General features: G+C 57.1%; 1 protein-coding gene across 27 annotated transcripts in view; it reads right to left on the bottom strand.

Moving 5' to 3' along the window:
- ABLIM2 (actin binding LIM protein family member 2) overlaps window positions 1-16,460 on the bottom strand; it is a 166,077-nt gene that overhangs the window by 120,875 nt on the left and 28,742 nt on the right. For 6 of the 27 annotated variants that reach the window (XM_044945595.2, XM_044945596.2, XM_044945587.2 and 3 more), the window contains exon 1: window positions 15,675-15,884. The exons of 1 other annotated variant lie outside the window; for it this stretch is intronic. In XM_044945595.2, coding sequence (XP_044801530.2) covers window positions 15,675-15,804 — 130 coding nt within the window. In that variant the 5' untranslated portion in view covers window positions 15,805-15,884. Of the gene's footprint in view, window positions 1-15,674; window positions 15,897-16,460 lie in introns of those variants that run through there. 20 more of the 27 variants (XM_044945591.2, XM_044945600.2, XM_044945601.2 and 17 more) reach the window with 17 other exon arrangements.

Raw genomic sequence — 16,460 nt, 5'->3', positions numbered from 1 at the left:
TCTGAGCCACTAGGGAAGCCCAAGAATACAGGAATGGGTAGCCTATCCCTTCTCCAGGGGATCTTCCTGACCCAGGAATAGAACCAGGGTCTCCTGCATTGCAGGCGGATTCTTTACCAGCTGAGCTACCAGGGAAGCCCATATAGTATTATACGTTCATCCAAACCCAGAGAACACACAACACCAAGAGCAACGGCTGACGTACACTGCGGACTTTATATAATAATAACGTATCAGAACTAGTCCATCCATCATGAGAAACACAGCACACTCAAAGGTCACAGCGAATGTCCAGGAAAGATGTTAGCAGGAGAGACTGGGGGCTGGGGGACAGTGGACCCGGGAACTCCCTGCTTACTGTTCAACTTCCCTGTAAACTGAAAACTGCTCTAAGAAACAAAGCCTATTAAAAAAAATTGAGAGAGAGAAAGAGAGCGGGCACCACCACACTCCAGACCTAACCCCAAACCCAGCAGGTTCATTTCGCTACAATTTCCAGATCGGCTCTAGCATTTGATTTAACAAGTCCCTAACTGTGATAATAACGTGAAACATAAAGTCAAGTGGTAAGGATCAATCCCACGGGGCTGTGACCACTTAATCCCCCCCGTGATAATGAAATCCCAGCACAGGGAAGCCTTGCTGGGAATAAGAGAACAATTACCAGTAACATCAACACGGAACCCGCGTTCAAAGTGGAGGCTCGTGGCTTCCTGGGTCTGACCTGGCAGTCACTGTGACCCTTCTCTTGTGATCCCTCTGGGTACAATTCTGATCCACCAACCAGATCCAGGGCCTGGAGGAACCAAGCCAGGACAGCAGCTGGCAAGGCTGGGCTTGGGCCCACCATGCAGGGGGCAGCTGTGTGACCTTGAGGGCTGGTTGAGCTCTGAGAAGGCTCAGCGCTCGCATCTGTGATGTGGAGCCTGGTCTCAGGAGGCACCGTTCAGAATCAGGTGAAGTGGAGAGAGCTTGGAGGTGATGACTGACAGGTGTTGCCGACCAGTAGCTGCTGGCTTAGTTCTCCAGGGTCTCAGGGGGAAACCAGTCACTCGGAGTGGGAAGGGCAGAGGCTTCGGGAAGCAGGAAGGGGACCTGGAGCTGCTGGGGGCCACACCTTTGCTCACCCCAAAGCCTCATCAACAGCCTGTCCTGGCTTTCTCTTCCATCCAAATGGGATCCACGCAGACCCAGCATGGAACCTTGCTGGAGCTCGACGCGGGGAGCAGTCCTGGCGTCTGAACCCCACAAGCACTGCTGCCAAGGCTGATGTCAACCTCTCAGCTCATGTCCACCGCAGTGGGGGCCCCCAGGACACCGGGCAAGAGCATCAGGGGGCCTGTAGATTTCCCTTCCGGCTGGTGTACCCACCAAACGTTCCACTCTCCGCTTCACTCCCTTGGCACAGACCTGCCTGGGGGTGATCTCCCACTTTGTTCAGAGAAATTCACCAGCCTGGCCTCATTCAAGACTTGTGAGCAAAGGTTCCATGCGTTCCCATCACGGGACCTGGAAGCTGCTGAGATGCTACCTGAACACATGTCCACTGCCTCCCCTCCACGGGATCCTTGCTTGTGCAGGAGCATGGTGGGCTGGCCTCCTCCTGCCTCAGGGCATCTACCCTGACCCTTCAGTTCAGTTCAGTTCAGTCACTCAGTCATGTCCACCTCTTTGCGACCCTATGGACTGCAGCATGCCAGGCCTCCCTGTCCATCACCAACTCCCAGAGATTGCTCAAACTCATGTCCATCGAGTCGGTGGTGCCATCCAACCATCTCATCCTCTGTCGTCTCCTCCCGCCTTCCATCTTTCCCAGCATCTTTCCCTGACCCTGCTTGGTGCCCTAACCGTGGAAACCCACGACTTCATTCTGGCGGCAGAGCTGCAGGGTGCTCGGCCAAGATGTGAGCAACTCCCAACTCCAGCCAGCAAAGCTCTCCTCCTTGTTCACCATTCATGCACCCACCCAACAAATGCCTGAGACCTACTATGTGCCCAGGTCCCATAGGAACAAAACAGACCCAGTCCTGGCCCTCACTTGACCCATACCACACACTCCCCGCCACGGAAATGGCCTGTCACCCCCATTCTACAGATGAAGATATGGAGGCTTCCCCAGTGGCTCAGACAGTAAAGAATCTGCCTGCAATGTAGGAGACCTGGGTTCCATCCCTGGGTTGGGGTGATCCCCCTGGAGAAGGGAATGGCTACCCACTCCAGTATTCTGGCCTGGAGAATCCCATGGACAGAGGAGCCTGGTGCGTTACAACCCATGGGGGGCGCAGAGTCCTGATTGAGTACACACAGAGGTTCAGAGATGCCGGGGGACTTTCCCAAAGCCACGTGGCTGGATTAGGGACTCGGCCAGGGTCCCTGCTGCTAGGGTGTCCAATACCACCACCCCCTTTGCCACCTGCTGCTCTGCAAGTCCCAGTCATGCACCTGCTTGTTCACCAAACGGGAGCAGAGGAGCCGGTGGGCATTCGGGGAGGCGAGTGTGCAAACTGGCCAGGCACGGGTGTGGCAGGAGGCAGGAGAGGGCGCACGCAAGGCCCAGCGGGTGGGGGTCGGGGGCAGGTGCCTCTCTTGTTCCAGGGACTCCTCTCATCCCTCACACTCCAGACAGCAAAGCACACAACGTTCTGTGGTCATCGGGGACTTTTCCAACTGTTTATCTCCGCTCAATCCGCTCACCTTCCAAGCCTCTACATATGGCCCTGTCCCTTCCCGAAGGGTCCGGCTAACACTGGACCCCCGAGCAGGCCCTGCTGGCTTGGCCAAGGACCAACAGCCCTTGTTCAGCTTATTTTCCAGGCTTTGCTCTCAGGGTCAATCCACTTCACTATTGGGACATGGAGTCCCTGCATCCTCGGGGGATCCAAGGGGAAGCCATGCTCCATCAGCATGATGGTTTTGTAGCACTCTCCATCTTGCTCTCTGTATCACGCCAACAGCTGGTGTGGAGTCTCCACATTTTGTAAGTCTGCTCTAATATTGAATGAGCTTTATACGACCGCGCGTCACAGCCTCTCCTGGGTCTCTGATGCACCCAGAGCGGGTCCCAGGTGCTGAGTTCTCACCTCCTCTCTCAGGCTTTTCCTTCTAACCATGACAGTGGGCACAGATGTACCGAGGGAGGCTACGGGGCCGTGGGCAGGTGCTGCAGGGGGGGTGGACCTGTGTGCAGTCAGGGAGGGCTTCCAGGAGCAGGTGACGCACGCTGCACAGGCACCTTCATGGCAGCAGCAAGCACACAGCACCACGCTCACCTCCTGGGCCAGGGGCCGCGTCTGAGAAGTGCCGCTCCCTAGGGCCGGGGTGCCGGGGTCCAGCCCCGGTGGATCCAGGGAAATTAAAAGTGGAGACGGCTTCAGCGAACTGGATACCATAGCTTTAATTAAATATTAATTAGAGATGTAAAGAGTAATAGAATAAGGATAGCTCAGTAGGAAAATTCAGTGGAGAAAAGGGGCTGAATAACTTGGTTTACGTGGAAAGCTAGTAAAATTCCAAGGCAAGGAATTTACGTCACCTACGTAGGCTACAGGCGTCCTCCCATTCTCCCGAAGGAGAGGAGACACTAAGGCCTCCCTGGTCAGATCTTAGAAGCCCAGGCATAATTAGTAGGCTTGACGAGCCTCCACGGTCCAGATGGAATTCAGCCAGAAGGTAAGAGAAAGAACAGCATGGGGAGACCAGTCTTTCGAGGAACTGATCCCATTTTTTATTTTTCCAGGGTCTGTTTTTATACACTGAGATGTTATACAAAAGTCACGTGGGGTCAGCAGTCCTGACTTTTATTAAAGTCAGGTGCTTCATGCAAATGTATACAGAGGTCTTAGGGGTGTTACATCATCTTCTGGCCAGGGGGCCTGCTGACAATTTATGACCCTCTCCTTGTGACAGCGGTCAGTCAACCAGAACACTTATTTCTCCAGGGGTGATTATTCTTAAAACAGACACCACCTTCCAAAGGTACCAGATAAAGTTACATTCCTATAGGGTGAGGGTGTAGTGGGTTTTAATTAAGGAAAGAATTTGCTTAGCCTAAGGTCTAATGTGATTAATATCAAAGGTTAATACTTATTTCTTCTATATATTCATTAATGTGTATAAGGGCAGGGGATGTGGAGACTTAGCAGCAAACATTGGCTCAACAAATGAAAAACCCTTCACCAATACAATTTCTAATCAGCCCACTATACTATACTAATAGTTTTCTAACTTCTCTAAAGAACCTGTTTTTAGAAGGTTTAAAGCATCTCGTGCCTCTCACGGTTGGGAGGCTGTGAGCAATCACATGTGGCTGGACAAGCCTGTCAGGCAGGCTAGAGAACCTTCAGAGGAGTTTGTAGGTTGAAACACTCCTGTCACGCCCAGGAATTATTATTAACTGGAGCTCTAAGTTAACTCTTTTTCAGAAAGAAGTGGCGGGAGACAGCCCCCCGTAAAGTCAGAGGTGAAGGTGAGAGCACAAAGCAGTAAAGTAGGCAGACTCTGGTTTTGGGGGTAGATGCTCGAGAATTTCCAGGGGGACTCCTGAGGCTTGATCCCGCCTTTGCGTATGCCGAGCCTCCTTCCTCATGACCTTTGCCATGGGCGGAGTTCCTCATGCTGGCTCCCGGCACCGGGGACCAGTGCAGACAGAGCAAGGGGCGCTCGGCCAGGCCCAGCTGGGAGACGGCCCTCACGCACCTGGTGACCACCAGCATCCTGCAGCTAGCACAGCCTCCAGAACAGGGGTTTGTTTAGACTGGCTTTCTAAACAGGGAGTTGACGGCACGAAGACCTTAGGGCATCTGTCTCCCCTGCCCTCAGGATACTCTTTATAGGTCGTCCGGTTCAGGAACAGGCCTGGGCCTCTCCTGCTGTTGCTGTTGCTGCTGCTGCTAAGTCGCTTCAGTCGTGTCCGACTCTGTGCGACCCCACAGACAGCAGCCCACCAGGCTTCCCCGTCCCTGGGATTCTCCAGGCAAGAACACTGGAGTGGGTTGCCATTTCCTTCTCCAGTGCATGAAAGTGAAAAGTGAAAGTGAAGTCTCTCAGTCGTGTCTGACTCTAGTGACCCCATGGACTGCAGCCCACCAGGCTCCTCCACCCATGGGATTTTCCAGGCAGGAGCACTGGAGTGGGGTGCCATTTCAGCCTCCTGCTGTTATGTGTTGGTAAATCAAAGCAAAGCACCTGTAGTCACTCCCTATCTTAACCTCCTTAAGGGCTGACTGTGAATGAAAGCGGGAACCAGGACGCGGCTCTCTGATCCGGCCTGTCTTGCCAAGGCTGTGGGCAGCCTGAGCCCAGTGAGCCGGCTGCAAGGGTCTCCGCACTGCCAGGCCTGAAGCCTCTGCAGACACGTCATCCATCCGTCCTCGGCGAAGCTGGGGTGGTACCAGCTCCTTGCCGAGCTCCTGCTGGCACGGGGCCAAGGAAGACACGGTCCCCCACCCTGAGGAGCTCACACCCAAGGGCACGGAGGTGGAGACAGACGTGGAAACCCCTCACAGGAAGCTCATCGCACTGATGCTGACCCCCAGGCACAGGAATGTTCATCCTGAGACCCGTCTCCTGGCCTGTGTCTGTAATTTCATGAGCGAGCGGCAGGGGCCCGCGGGGGCGCCATTGCCGTGCGAAGCTGTGTGTCCTCTTAGATTCCCGACAAGCGTGGTCTCTGTGACCCCTCTGCAGCCCCGTCCTCAGCTGAGCCCAGGAACTGCCCCGTGGCCAGACGGCAGCTCCCGGAGGCCAGTGACGAGCGCCGCTCTGCCTGGGGTCTCAGGACTGGACCCGGGGCTTCAGCACAAGTGTCTGCAGACAGAACTGATCACGTGTCTGACTGGACGTGTAAAGATGGCTGAACACCAGTCCCACCCGCAGGCTCCTCTCCACACTTGGCTTTGACCCTCCTTCTGCTCAGCGGCAAGCTCTGAGACCCTCCCCGGGACCGGGGTGGACCTTTGCCGCTGCCCTGACCCAAGTCACAGTGTCACAGACCTCTGCCCGGCTTCCTAGGATGCCAAGTCTGGGAACCCGGCGGCCAGGCTGTGAGGAAGCTCAGACCACCCCGCACGTCCCCCAAGTCGGGGCGCCTCCAAAGATGCCAGTCCCCAGGGCTTGAGTCACCCCAGGCTTTCTCGCTTTCCAGCTGAAACCACAGAAGCCATGGAAGAGAGATGAAACACCCTCACGGAGCCCTTTCTAAATCTCTGCTTCTCGGAACCTGTGAGTGTCACAGAACGCTTGTCTGATGCCATGAAGGTTTGGGATGGTTAGTTACCCACCCATAGCAAACCAAAACGCCACGCCAACCTCCAGCCCAGGCAGCCCCGCCCCGTCTGTACCAGGCCGCCCCCTCCCCCATCTCTGCGCCTGCCCGCCTAAGGTCTGCTCCAGAGACGGTAAGGTCACCTCCTCCACAGCCAAAGCCCCAAAGGTGCCGGCCTTTCTGACCCAGGAAAGGAAGTGCCCAGAGTCTGGTGTGACCTGGGCTGGAGTCATGACAACCACCCAGCAAGGTGGACATCGTTACATGCATTAGAGAAACCGAGCTCAGGAAGGTCAATAACCAGCCCAAAGCCACATAGCCAGAAGGGGTGGAGCTAGAGTTCAACCCCAGGCCTGCCTCCCGCCTGGTGCTCTCAGCTCAGTCACTCAGTCGAGCCCAACTCTGCAACCCCGTGGACTGCAGCACGCCAGGCCTCCCTGTCCATCACCAACTCTCAGAGTTTACTCAAACTCATGTCCATTGAGTCGGTGATGCCGTCCAACCATCTCATCCTCTGTCGTCCCCTTCTCCTCCTGCCCTCAATGTTTCCCAGCATCAGGGTCTTTTCCGGTGAGTCAGCTCTTCGCATCAGGCGGCCAAAGTATTGGAGTTTCATCTTCAGTATCAGTCCTTCCAATGAATATTCAGGGTTGATTTCTTTTAGGATGGACTGGTTGGATCTCCTCAAAGTCCAACGGACTCTCAAGAGTCTTCTCCAATACCGCAGTTCAAAAGCATCGATTCTTCGGTGCTCAAGGCAGCTGCAAGCCAAGACCAGCCTCCTCTCCCAGCTGCAGGCTCCGCCCACTGAGGCCCCACCCATGACAGGCTCCACCCATAAAGGTTCCACCCATCAATCACAGCCCCGCCCACGGCAGCCTCTCTGAGTCCTCAGCCGCTCCTGGCTGCACCCACCTCCCTTTGCTTTTCGAAAAGACAGCTCCTCCCTTGATGAGATTCCTTTGCTCCCAGCAGGCCACACCCAGCAGCTCTGAGCTCTCTTTGCACTTGCTGCTCAGTCGCTCAGTCGTGTCCGACTCTTTGCGACCCCATGGACTGCAGCACACCAGGCTTCCCTGCCCTTCACTTTACCTCCTGAAGTTTGCTCAAACTCATGTCCATCAAGTCAGTGATGCCATCCAACCATCTCATCTTCTGTCATGCCCTTCTCCTCCTGCCCTCAATCTTTCCCAGCATCAGGGTCTTTTCTAATGAGTCAGCTCTAATACTCTGGCCACCTGATGTGAAGAGCTGAAAAGACCCTGATGCTGGGAAAGATGGAGGGCAGAGGAGAAGGGCATGACAGAAGATGAGATGGCTGGATGGCATCACCGACTCGATGGACATGGGTCTGAGTGCTGCAGTCATGGGGTCGCAGAGTCGGACACGACTGGAGTGACTTAGCAGCAGCAGACAGCTCTTAGGGGCCAAAGTACTGGAGTTTCAGCTTCAGCATCAGTCCTTCCAATGAATAGTCAGGGTTGATTTCCTTTAGGATGGACAGATGTGATCTCTCTGCCCTAGGACGAGTTCATCACCTTCTGGGTCTGGTTCCAGAAACGGGCTCTGCCTGCTCCAAATTCAACCAGGGCAACCCTAGCCAGTTCCCACGCAGATGGCACACCAAAATCCCCCAGGCGCCTGGGCCCAGCTGCTCAGCCAGGGAGACGCCAGGTTAGGACAACAGGCCAGCTGTCTGGCCCCAGCAACCAAAGGCAGAACTCAGGCAGAGTTCAAGCGGGGAAACCCCAGATTCCTGCTTCATGCAGGGACGGCCCCCCACACACACACACGATGACCCCCCAGCCCACACGACAACCCCCTCACCCACACAACAACGCCCTCACCCACACGATGACCCCCCCACCCACACAACAACCCCCCAGCCCACGTGACGGCCCCCAGCCCACACGATGACCCCCTGCCCACGCGACGACCCACCACCCACACAACAACCCCACTGCCCACGCTATGACCCCACCATGCTTGGAAAGAGGAGCCTCCATGGATTCCCAGCCAGCGAGGATAATGGGAGGCCACACAAGGGAACCTGTCCATGGCAGACGGAACCACATCCCCCCAACATCAGAGTCCTGGCCCTCAGCTCCTCAGAACGTGACGGGGTCCTAGAGAGAGGCACGCAAGTTACAGCGAGGCCACTCGGTCTGTCTCCAACACGACTGTGTCCTTATAAACAGGAAACTGGGGCAGAGACGCACAGAGGTTCGAGGAGTGGAGACACAGGGAGGAGACGGCTGTCAGCAGGCCAAGAAAGGCCCGGTCCCCGCAGACCTCAGAAGGAGCCCGTGCCGGGGACAGGGTGATTTCAGGCGCCTGGCCTCCAGAGCCGTCTGAGAAGAAATGTCTGTGGGATTCATTCCTGTGGGCCCAGGAAACCAACCCTCCAGGAGCGGGAGGCAGGGCTGGGGACTCACCGCTCCTCTGCCCCCCTGAGCCTGTCTTCCTCTGCACGGGGGACGGTCATGCTGCCCCAGGCCGGGCTTCTGCAGACTGGCATGAGGTAGGGGCTTTGCAGGGGTGGTGTCTGCTGGTAGAGGGGTTCCCTCCCGAGGCAGAAGCGGGGAGAACATGGCAGTGAGCACCCCCACCCCCGGAAGCTCAGGCTGCCCATGGCGGGCGCCCAGCTACCTTCGGCTCCAGCTTCTGGCAGTTCACAGACTCCTGAAGCTTCGAGCAGCTGGTCCAGGCGCCCCGGCCACCCACGTCCCTGGAGGGTGTTATTTCATCGCCGGAAGAGTTGCCCTTCCTGACCTGCAAGGCATCTAAGTATCTCACGGGTGGCATTCCGGAAGGTCAGGGCTTAGGTGGGCATCTGAGCCCATTCCCTCCCCCCCCCCCCAACAAAGGGGAAAGCAGAGGGCAAGTCTGAGGCCAGGTCGGGGCCAGGGCTTGGGTCCCTGGACTCCCAGGCCAGGGCCACCGCTTGTCCCCTGTGTCACCTCGCCGTGGGCCAGGTGGCCACCAATGGGACAGCCAGGGACCTCGTCTGGGTCTTCGGTGTACAGCTCAGGCCCAGCACACAGCAGGTGCCCCACGACTATTTCTGACATATGATGGGAAACGGGGGGGTGCGTTTGGTGACTCAGAGCACAGAACAGCACCCCGCGGGGCTGAGAAGTAACAGTCTGAGTGACGACATCAGCTTTCAGCTCCTGGGCCTGGACTATCGGCCAGACATGGCGCTGGGCGATTCCCACCAGTGACCCGGGTCACAGAGCTGGGAGTGGGCACACGGCACCATGGACTGGAACCCAGGCCTGCAGGACCCCAAGCCCCCACTGTCAGCTCCCGCCGGGAGGGTCTGTGTGTGTGGCATGCATGCTCAGCCGCTTCAGTGGTGTCTGACTCTTTGCGACTCCCATGGTCTGTGGCCCGCCAGGCTCCTCTGTCCATGGGATTCTCCAGGCAAGAATACTGGAGTGGGTTGCCACACCCTCCTCCAGGGGATCTTCCCAACCCAGGGATCGAACTCACATCTGTCTGCATTTCCTGCATTGCAGGTGGATTCTTTACCCACTGGGCCACCGGGAAGCCTGAGGGTCTGTGGGGGTTGTGCTAATCCTTCCAGGAGCCCTCACTCTCCAGGCAGAGTTGGCGGGGGGGCAGCCAGCTGGGGGACTGGCCGACTCTGCATGCGGGCCCGCTTAGAGTCAGAAGCTGCCCCCCTCTCTGCCCAGGTCCCTGGAGATGGGGCTGCAGCCTTGGCCTGGAGATACCACCCGCCTGGTGGGGACCCAGCTGCCCCTCGGGTCACCATCAGCGAGTCCCAGTGGCCCAGAAGAGCCCTTGGCTTTGAACCCAGCAAGGATGGCACGGGCGTCCAAGAGGTCACCACACCACACCCCCGGCCTCTCCTCCTGACCCCTCTCCCAGGAGGACACTGTCCACTGTCCAGAGCCTGCTGCTGACCCATCACTTAAGGTCCAATTATCCCGTTCATTCTGCACATCAGGGAACATCCTCTCTTGACCATTCTGAGATGGACAAACAGGTTCCAAGGACGGAAGCAGCTTCCAGGCCGGAACTGGAAGCCCTGTCTCTCTGGGTCTTGCTCTCCCCTCTGTGGCATGCTGCGTGGGGCTGGGGGGAGAGCAGATAACTGAGGGGCAGAGGGCAAGGAGGGGACCAGCTCTGGGGGAGGCAGGTCCACCTTTGACCTAACTCGCTGTGTGGCATCTTCCCGGGGTGCCCCTGCTTGGCAAACCTCCTTGTCCACAGCTATTTTCATGGACTCTGAGCAGCCCAAGGGCTGCAAGCTCACAGCGCTCATCAAAAGCATCCGTTTCACCTGTTGTCGGAGTCCAGCACCATCTCCTGTAATGGAAGGGCCCTCCTTCACTTGAGCCTGGAGTCCAGGCTCTCTGCGTCCTCCCAGGGGCCAGCAGCCCTTTCTTGGGGTCTCCAGTCCCGGCCGGACCCTCCTCCAGTGCCCAACCTCGTGGCTCCACACTTGCCCCCCAGATGCTTGCCTGGTAGACAAAGACCCTCTTCCCCCAAGTCATGAAGCGGCTTCCCATGACTGAAGCATGCAAAACCCACAGCAACGTTCAATTTAAAATTCCTCCGACCTGCTCCTCGGAACCATGGATGTGCACGGGATTCCAGACCCACAGGGAAGGCCAGTCCTACAACCCTCGTGTTTTCTCCACAAAAGGTGGACCTTAAGAGCCTACTTAGTGATCTGTGTTGCTAACGAAGGGGTCTCAGCTGGGGTCTGAAAATCTAGGCTGGACGATCCTCACCCAAGTCAGACACCCCGCCCACCGGCTTCGGTGCTGCCTGGACCCTGGTGGGAGTCTGTGGACGGACCAGGGAGGGATGGGGGGTCTAGTATCCGCTGGGTGGTCCTGCAGGAGCTCCAGTCTCCTCTCCTTCCTCGGAGGGGCCACCAGGGCTGGGGGAGGGTTGCAGGGACAGCCGCTGGCCTGCGACTTCTGAGGGCAGGCTCTGTCCCCAGCGGCCACCCAGAAATACCCACGACTCTCCTTTCTGCCTGGTGGGCTCCGCACACCAACTGGCTCGAGACGCATGATCACCTCCCACAGCAGCCGGGGAAACCGAGGCTCTGAGAGGCTTAGCAACTGGCTGAGATCCCACAGCTCGTAACCGGCAGGGGAGGCATTCGAGCCCAGGTCTCTGTGTGACTGGCCTGGTTTTCCGTTTCTTCTGGCTTCCCTGCCCTCCCCACTTCCTTTAACCTTCTGCCCTTCTGCGTGTTCTCCACCTAACCCGCCAGTCCAAGAGGGTGACGGTAGCGGAAGCGTGTCCTGTGTGTGTCTCGTTAGAAGTGGGGGTCTGGATGGTTGTGCGTTCCTAGAAGTGCGCCCACCACCACGATCAGCTTTAGAATATTTCCATCCCTCTGAAAAGTAAATCCTCTGCCTGCAATGAGGGAGAGCCGGCTTTGATCCCTGGATCAGGAAGGTCCCCTGGAGAAGGAAACGGCAACCCACTCCAGTACTCTTGCCTGAAAAAAAAAAAAAAACCCAGGGATGGAGAAGCCGGACAGGCTACAATCCATGGGGTCGCAGACAGTCGGACACGACTGAGTGACTTCACTTTCACTTTCACCATCTCCATCCCTCCCCATCCCGCTCCCTCCTCTCCGGGCAACCAGTGACGCAACCAGTGACCTTCCTGTCTTTGTAATGGATTCGCCTACCCTGGACATTTCATAGAAAGACAAACGCATCATACGTGGGCCTGTGTGTCTGGCTTCCTTTACTCAGGTTAAGGCTTTCACGGTTCACCCACGCTGTAGCAGGGGTCAGCGTGTCGTAACTCTTTATGTCCAAACAATTGTCCACTACAGGAACATACCACATGCACTCCGGGGTGGCTTCCACTTTGGGGCTGTTCCCCCTTCTGCTCTGGACACTCAGGCACAGGCCCTTCCCTGTGGACGCTCCCCTTTCCTGCTGGTCACATGGTAACTCTGCATTTAACCGTGTGAGGGACTGCCGGACTGCCCCCCTAAGTAGCTCCATCCCTTCACCCTTCCACTAGCAGCTTCTCCACATCCTCATCAATATCTGTTCAGTTCAGTTCAGTCGCTCACTCGTGTCTGACTCTTTGCGACCCCATGAATTGCAGCACGCCAGGCCTCCCTGTCCATCACCAACTCCCGGAGTTCACTCAGACTCACGTCCATCGAGTCAGTGATGCCATCCAGCCATCTCATCCTCTGTCGTTCCCTCCTCCTCCTGCCCCCAATCCCTCCCAGCATCAGAGTCTTTTCCAATGAGTCAACTCTTCGCATGAGGTGACCAAAGTACTGGAGTTTCAGCTTCAGCATCATTCCTTCCAAAGAAATCCCAGGGCTGATTTCCTTTAGAATGGACTGGTTGGATCTCCTTGCAGTCCAAGGGACTCTCAAGAGTCTTCTCCAACACCACAGTTCAAAAGCATCAATTCTTCGGCTCTCAGCTTTCTTCACAGTCCAACTCTCACATCCATACATGACCACTGGAAAAACCATAGCCTTGACTAGACGGACCTTTGTTGGCAAAGTAATGTCCCTGCTTCCACTGGTCTTTTTCATCATGGTCACCCTGATGGGCTTCCCAGGTGGTGCCGTGGTAAAGAATCCACCGGCCAATGCAGGAGATGCAAGAAGCACGGGTCCACTCCCTGGGTCGGGAAGATGGCAGGGATTGAAGGAGGAGGGCATGGCAACCCACTCCAGTCTTCTTGCCTGCAGAATCCCCTGGACAGAGGAGCCTGGTGGGCTACAGTCCACGGGGTTGCAGAGTCAGACACGACTGAGCGCACCCTCGCCCTGATGGGCGTGAGATGTGTCTCACTGTGGCTTGGGTCTGCATCTCCTCATAGCCACCGGTGCTGAACATCTTTTCACATGTTTATTCACCATCTGTATATATTATTTGGAAAAATGTCTATTCAGATCTGTTCATTGAATTCGGCTTTTTCTGATTGAGTTATGAGAGTTGTTTATATATTCTAGACGGGCTTCCCAGTTGGTGCTAGTGGTAAAGAATCCGCCTGCAATGCGGGAGACCTGGGTTCGATCCCTGGTTGGGAGGATCCCCTGGAGAAGGGAAAGGCTACCCACTCCAGTATTCTGGCCTGGAGAATTCCATGGACTATAGTCCATGGGGTTGCAAAGAGTCAGACATGACTGAGCAACTCTCACTTTCAAGTATTCTAGACGGGCCTCCCAGATGGTGGTAGTGGTAAAGAACCTGCCTGCCGAAGAAGGAGACATAAGAAATGCGAGTTCGATCCCTGGGTCGGGAAGATCCCCCAGAGGAGGGCATGGCTACCCACTCCAGTATTCTTGCCTAGAGAATCCCGTGGAGAGAGGCGCCGGCGGGCTACAGTTCATAGGGCCGCAAAGAGTCGGACACAACTGAAGCGACTTAGCATGCACGCACACGAATATTCTAGACACAAGCCCATCCTCTGATATATGATTGGCAGATACTGTCTCCTGTTCTGTGATCTGTGTTCTCATTGCTTCATAATGCTCCTGGCAGCGTAAGACTGCTTCATTTTGAAGAAATAAATCCAACGTATCTATGTCTTCTTGCTTGCGTACTTACTGTTGTTTCTAAGAAACCCCCAAGATCAAAAATCCCTATCCTGATATAATATTGTCTTCTAAAAGTTCTACAGTTCTTTAACTTTTAGCTCTTATTATAATTTTACATAAATAGAGTCACATCTCCCTCCCTGGTACTTTTATCACGAGATGCCATTTCTTTGTCTGTGAGTCGGGAACAACAGGGCTTATCTCACTGGGTTTGTGCAGTTTTTAATATCACGATTGTTTTGCCCGTCGTCCGCTGAGAGCAGGGCGTGAAGGACACCAAGTTCTCAGCTGAGTGGGGAGACCCGCCCAGCCGCCGGCATGGAAATTCCATTTGAGAAGTGAACGTGGTCACATGGCTCAGCTCCTGGAATCCGCCGGTGTTTTCAGAACAATCCAGTACACAGAGCAGGTCGGGGGATGTTATCTGACCCCCAGCCAGCCGGAGCTCTAAGGCCAGGAGGGAGACCTCCACGTGGGGCTGCGTCCAGCCAGCCCGGAGAGGCGGGGCACCCACAGATACACATTTGTGGGAACAAACATGGAGAGTCTGCTAGGAGGGTTCAGGGCACCGCGGGTTCAGAGCACCGTGGGAGGGAAGAACTGTAAACACCCCCATTTTACAGAGGGGGTCTGGAGCACCCCCCCACCCCACCCCGGAGCAAGACAGCAACCAGACCAGGCCCACAGTGGGGTCAGGCTTCAAACCTTTGCCGCCGCTCACCCGGCACCCCTGGGGCTGCTTCCTGCATAAAACCCCCCTGAGCCTGCAGAGTGTGGGGTGCTGACGGGGATGCACGGACGAGGGGCCCCAGATCCTGCCTCTGGACAGACGCCACAGCCAGGACAGAGGATCTGCTGAGACAGGGTCTGCTGGGCACTGAGACTCGTGCCAGGATGGCACCCTGACGACCAGGCTGGGAGCACTTCAGGATGGAGGCTGGACCCTGGCCGGAGCCCCCCGGCCCCACACACCTCAGCTCGCAGAGGCTCTCCCCACTGCACCCCACCTCTCTGCTCCAGGGTCCAGGCTCGCTCCCCTGCGCCCCCCTACACACCCTGTCTCCTCCTCTAGCCCCTCCTCCTGCCCCAGAGCTTTCTTCCCGTCATCTGTCATCCCCGCCACACGCCACCTCATCCGAGGGGGGGTTGGAACAGACTGGAAGCTCCTTAGAGTTTCTTTCTACCTTGATGGGCCCTCCTCTTCGCATCAACAGCAGAAGGACCGAAGCCATTACAATATCTCTTAAGGCCGGTTTCCCAGCCTCGGGCCCAGCCGACACTCCGGGCTGGACCACGCTTCTGTGGGCCTGCCCTATGTACCACGGGGTGGTGAGCAGCGTCTCTGGCCTCGACACCCCACCACGGGCCTGTGGCACCCCCTCCCCCGCCAAGCTGAGACCATCAGAAGTGGCTCCAAGCAAGGCCAAATGCCCCCCACCCTCCCCCGGGAACAAAGGCACCCTTGGCTGAAGACTGAGAACCACCAGGAAAGCGCAAAGGGCAGGGGCGGGGAGGCACAGAGGCTCAACCTAGAGCAGGGGCCCAACAGCAACGCCCGCCACCGTGTACCTGCCCAGACCCTCCCCTTCCCTGAGCCTCAGCTTCCTCATCTGTAAAACAGGTCACCACAGAGGGCAGCCATCAAGAGTCCAGAGGACAGTTGCTGAGGCCGGGTACACGTCAGCTCCAGCCGCATCTGCCTTCATACACGGCAGAGCTCACGCTGCCTCCCCTCGAGTTGGACCCCAGGCTTCCTGGGGGGACTGGCGACTTCTAGTCAGAACAAAAGCCTTCCTCCCGGGCTGATGGTCGGAGCGGTGAGGGCAGCGTGGGCCTTACCTGTCCCTCCTCCGGGCATCCCCATGGACTGTGACCTCCGCGAGCCCGGCCGGCACCCGTGAGGCGGCGGGCGGGCGGCAGCTGGCCGAGGGCTGGAGCCTCTGCGGCCAGCACAGCCCTCAGGGGACATGCCAGAGGGTCACAAGGCAGCTGCCGCCCTCATGCCCGAGGAGGGCCGGGCCGAGCCCTGCCCAGCACACCGAAATAGACTGCCACCCCACTCGGGAGACACACCTGTTCCCGGGCGTCCGGGAAAGTGGCTTTGCAAAGGCAGTGGGGGAGGGTCCCGGGGAAGCTGAGTCCATCTGCGGCCCCATGTGGCCGGCCCGGCCCGCAAGCCGCACCCCGCCCCACCCCACCCCCGCCCAGCGCCTCCCAGCCCATGCCCGGATCCTGGGGACCCAGCCGCACAGCTGCGGCCTCTGCAGCTGACATTGACTCTCCCCCAGTCTGCAGACCAAAAACCCCCAAAGGCTCTGGGGCAGTTGGGGAGGGTGCTTCCCTTCATCACCAGTTTCTGGGGACTCTGGGCGACCCGGACTAGCATCCACATCACTGCCATCTCAGCCCCGGAACTCACAGGGCTGGCTTTTCTCTGTACATCCCTGCGTGTCCTTCTTTGTCTGTTATACAAGGACACCAGTCACTGGATTTAGGGTCCCCTCTCTTCCAGGAGGACCTCCTCTCCATCCTCACCCTGATTACCCTGCAGAGACCCTATTCCAAATAAGGTCACACGTGAAGGTTCCGGGTGGACATGAATGTCAGGGCGACCTACTTAACCCA

Source organism: Bubalus bubalis, chromosome 7 (genome assembly GCF_019923935.1).
Source record: "Bubalus bubalis isolate 160015118507 breed Murrah chromosome 7, NDDB_SH_1, whole genome shotgun sequence".
Taxonomy (NCBI): domain Eukaryota; kingdom Metazoa; phylum Chordata; class Mammalia; order Artiodactyla; family Bovidae; genus Bubalus; species Bubalus bubalis.
Note: the sequence above shows the minus strand (reverse complement) of the source record. Positions and strands in the feature narration are given on the sequence as shown.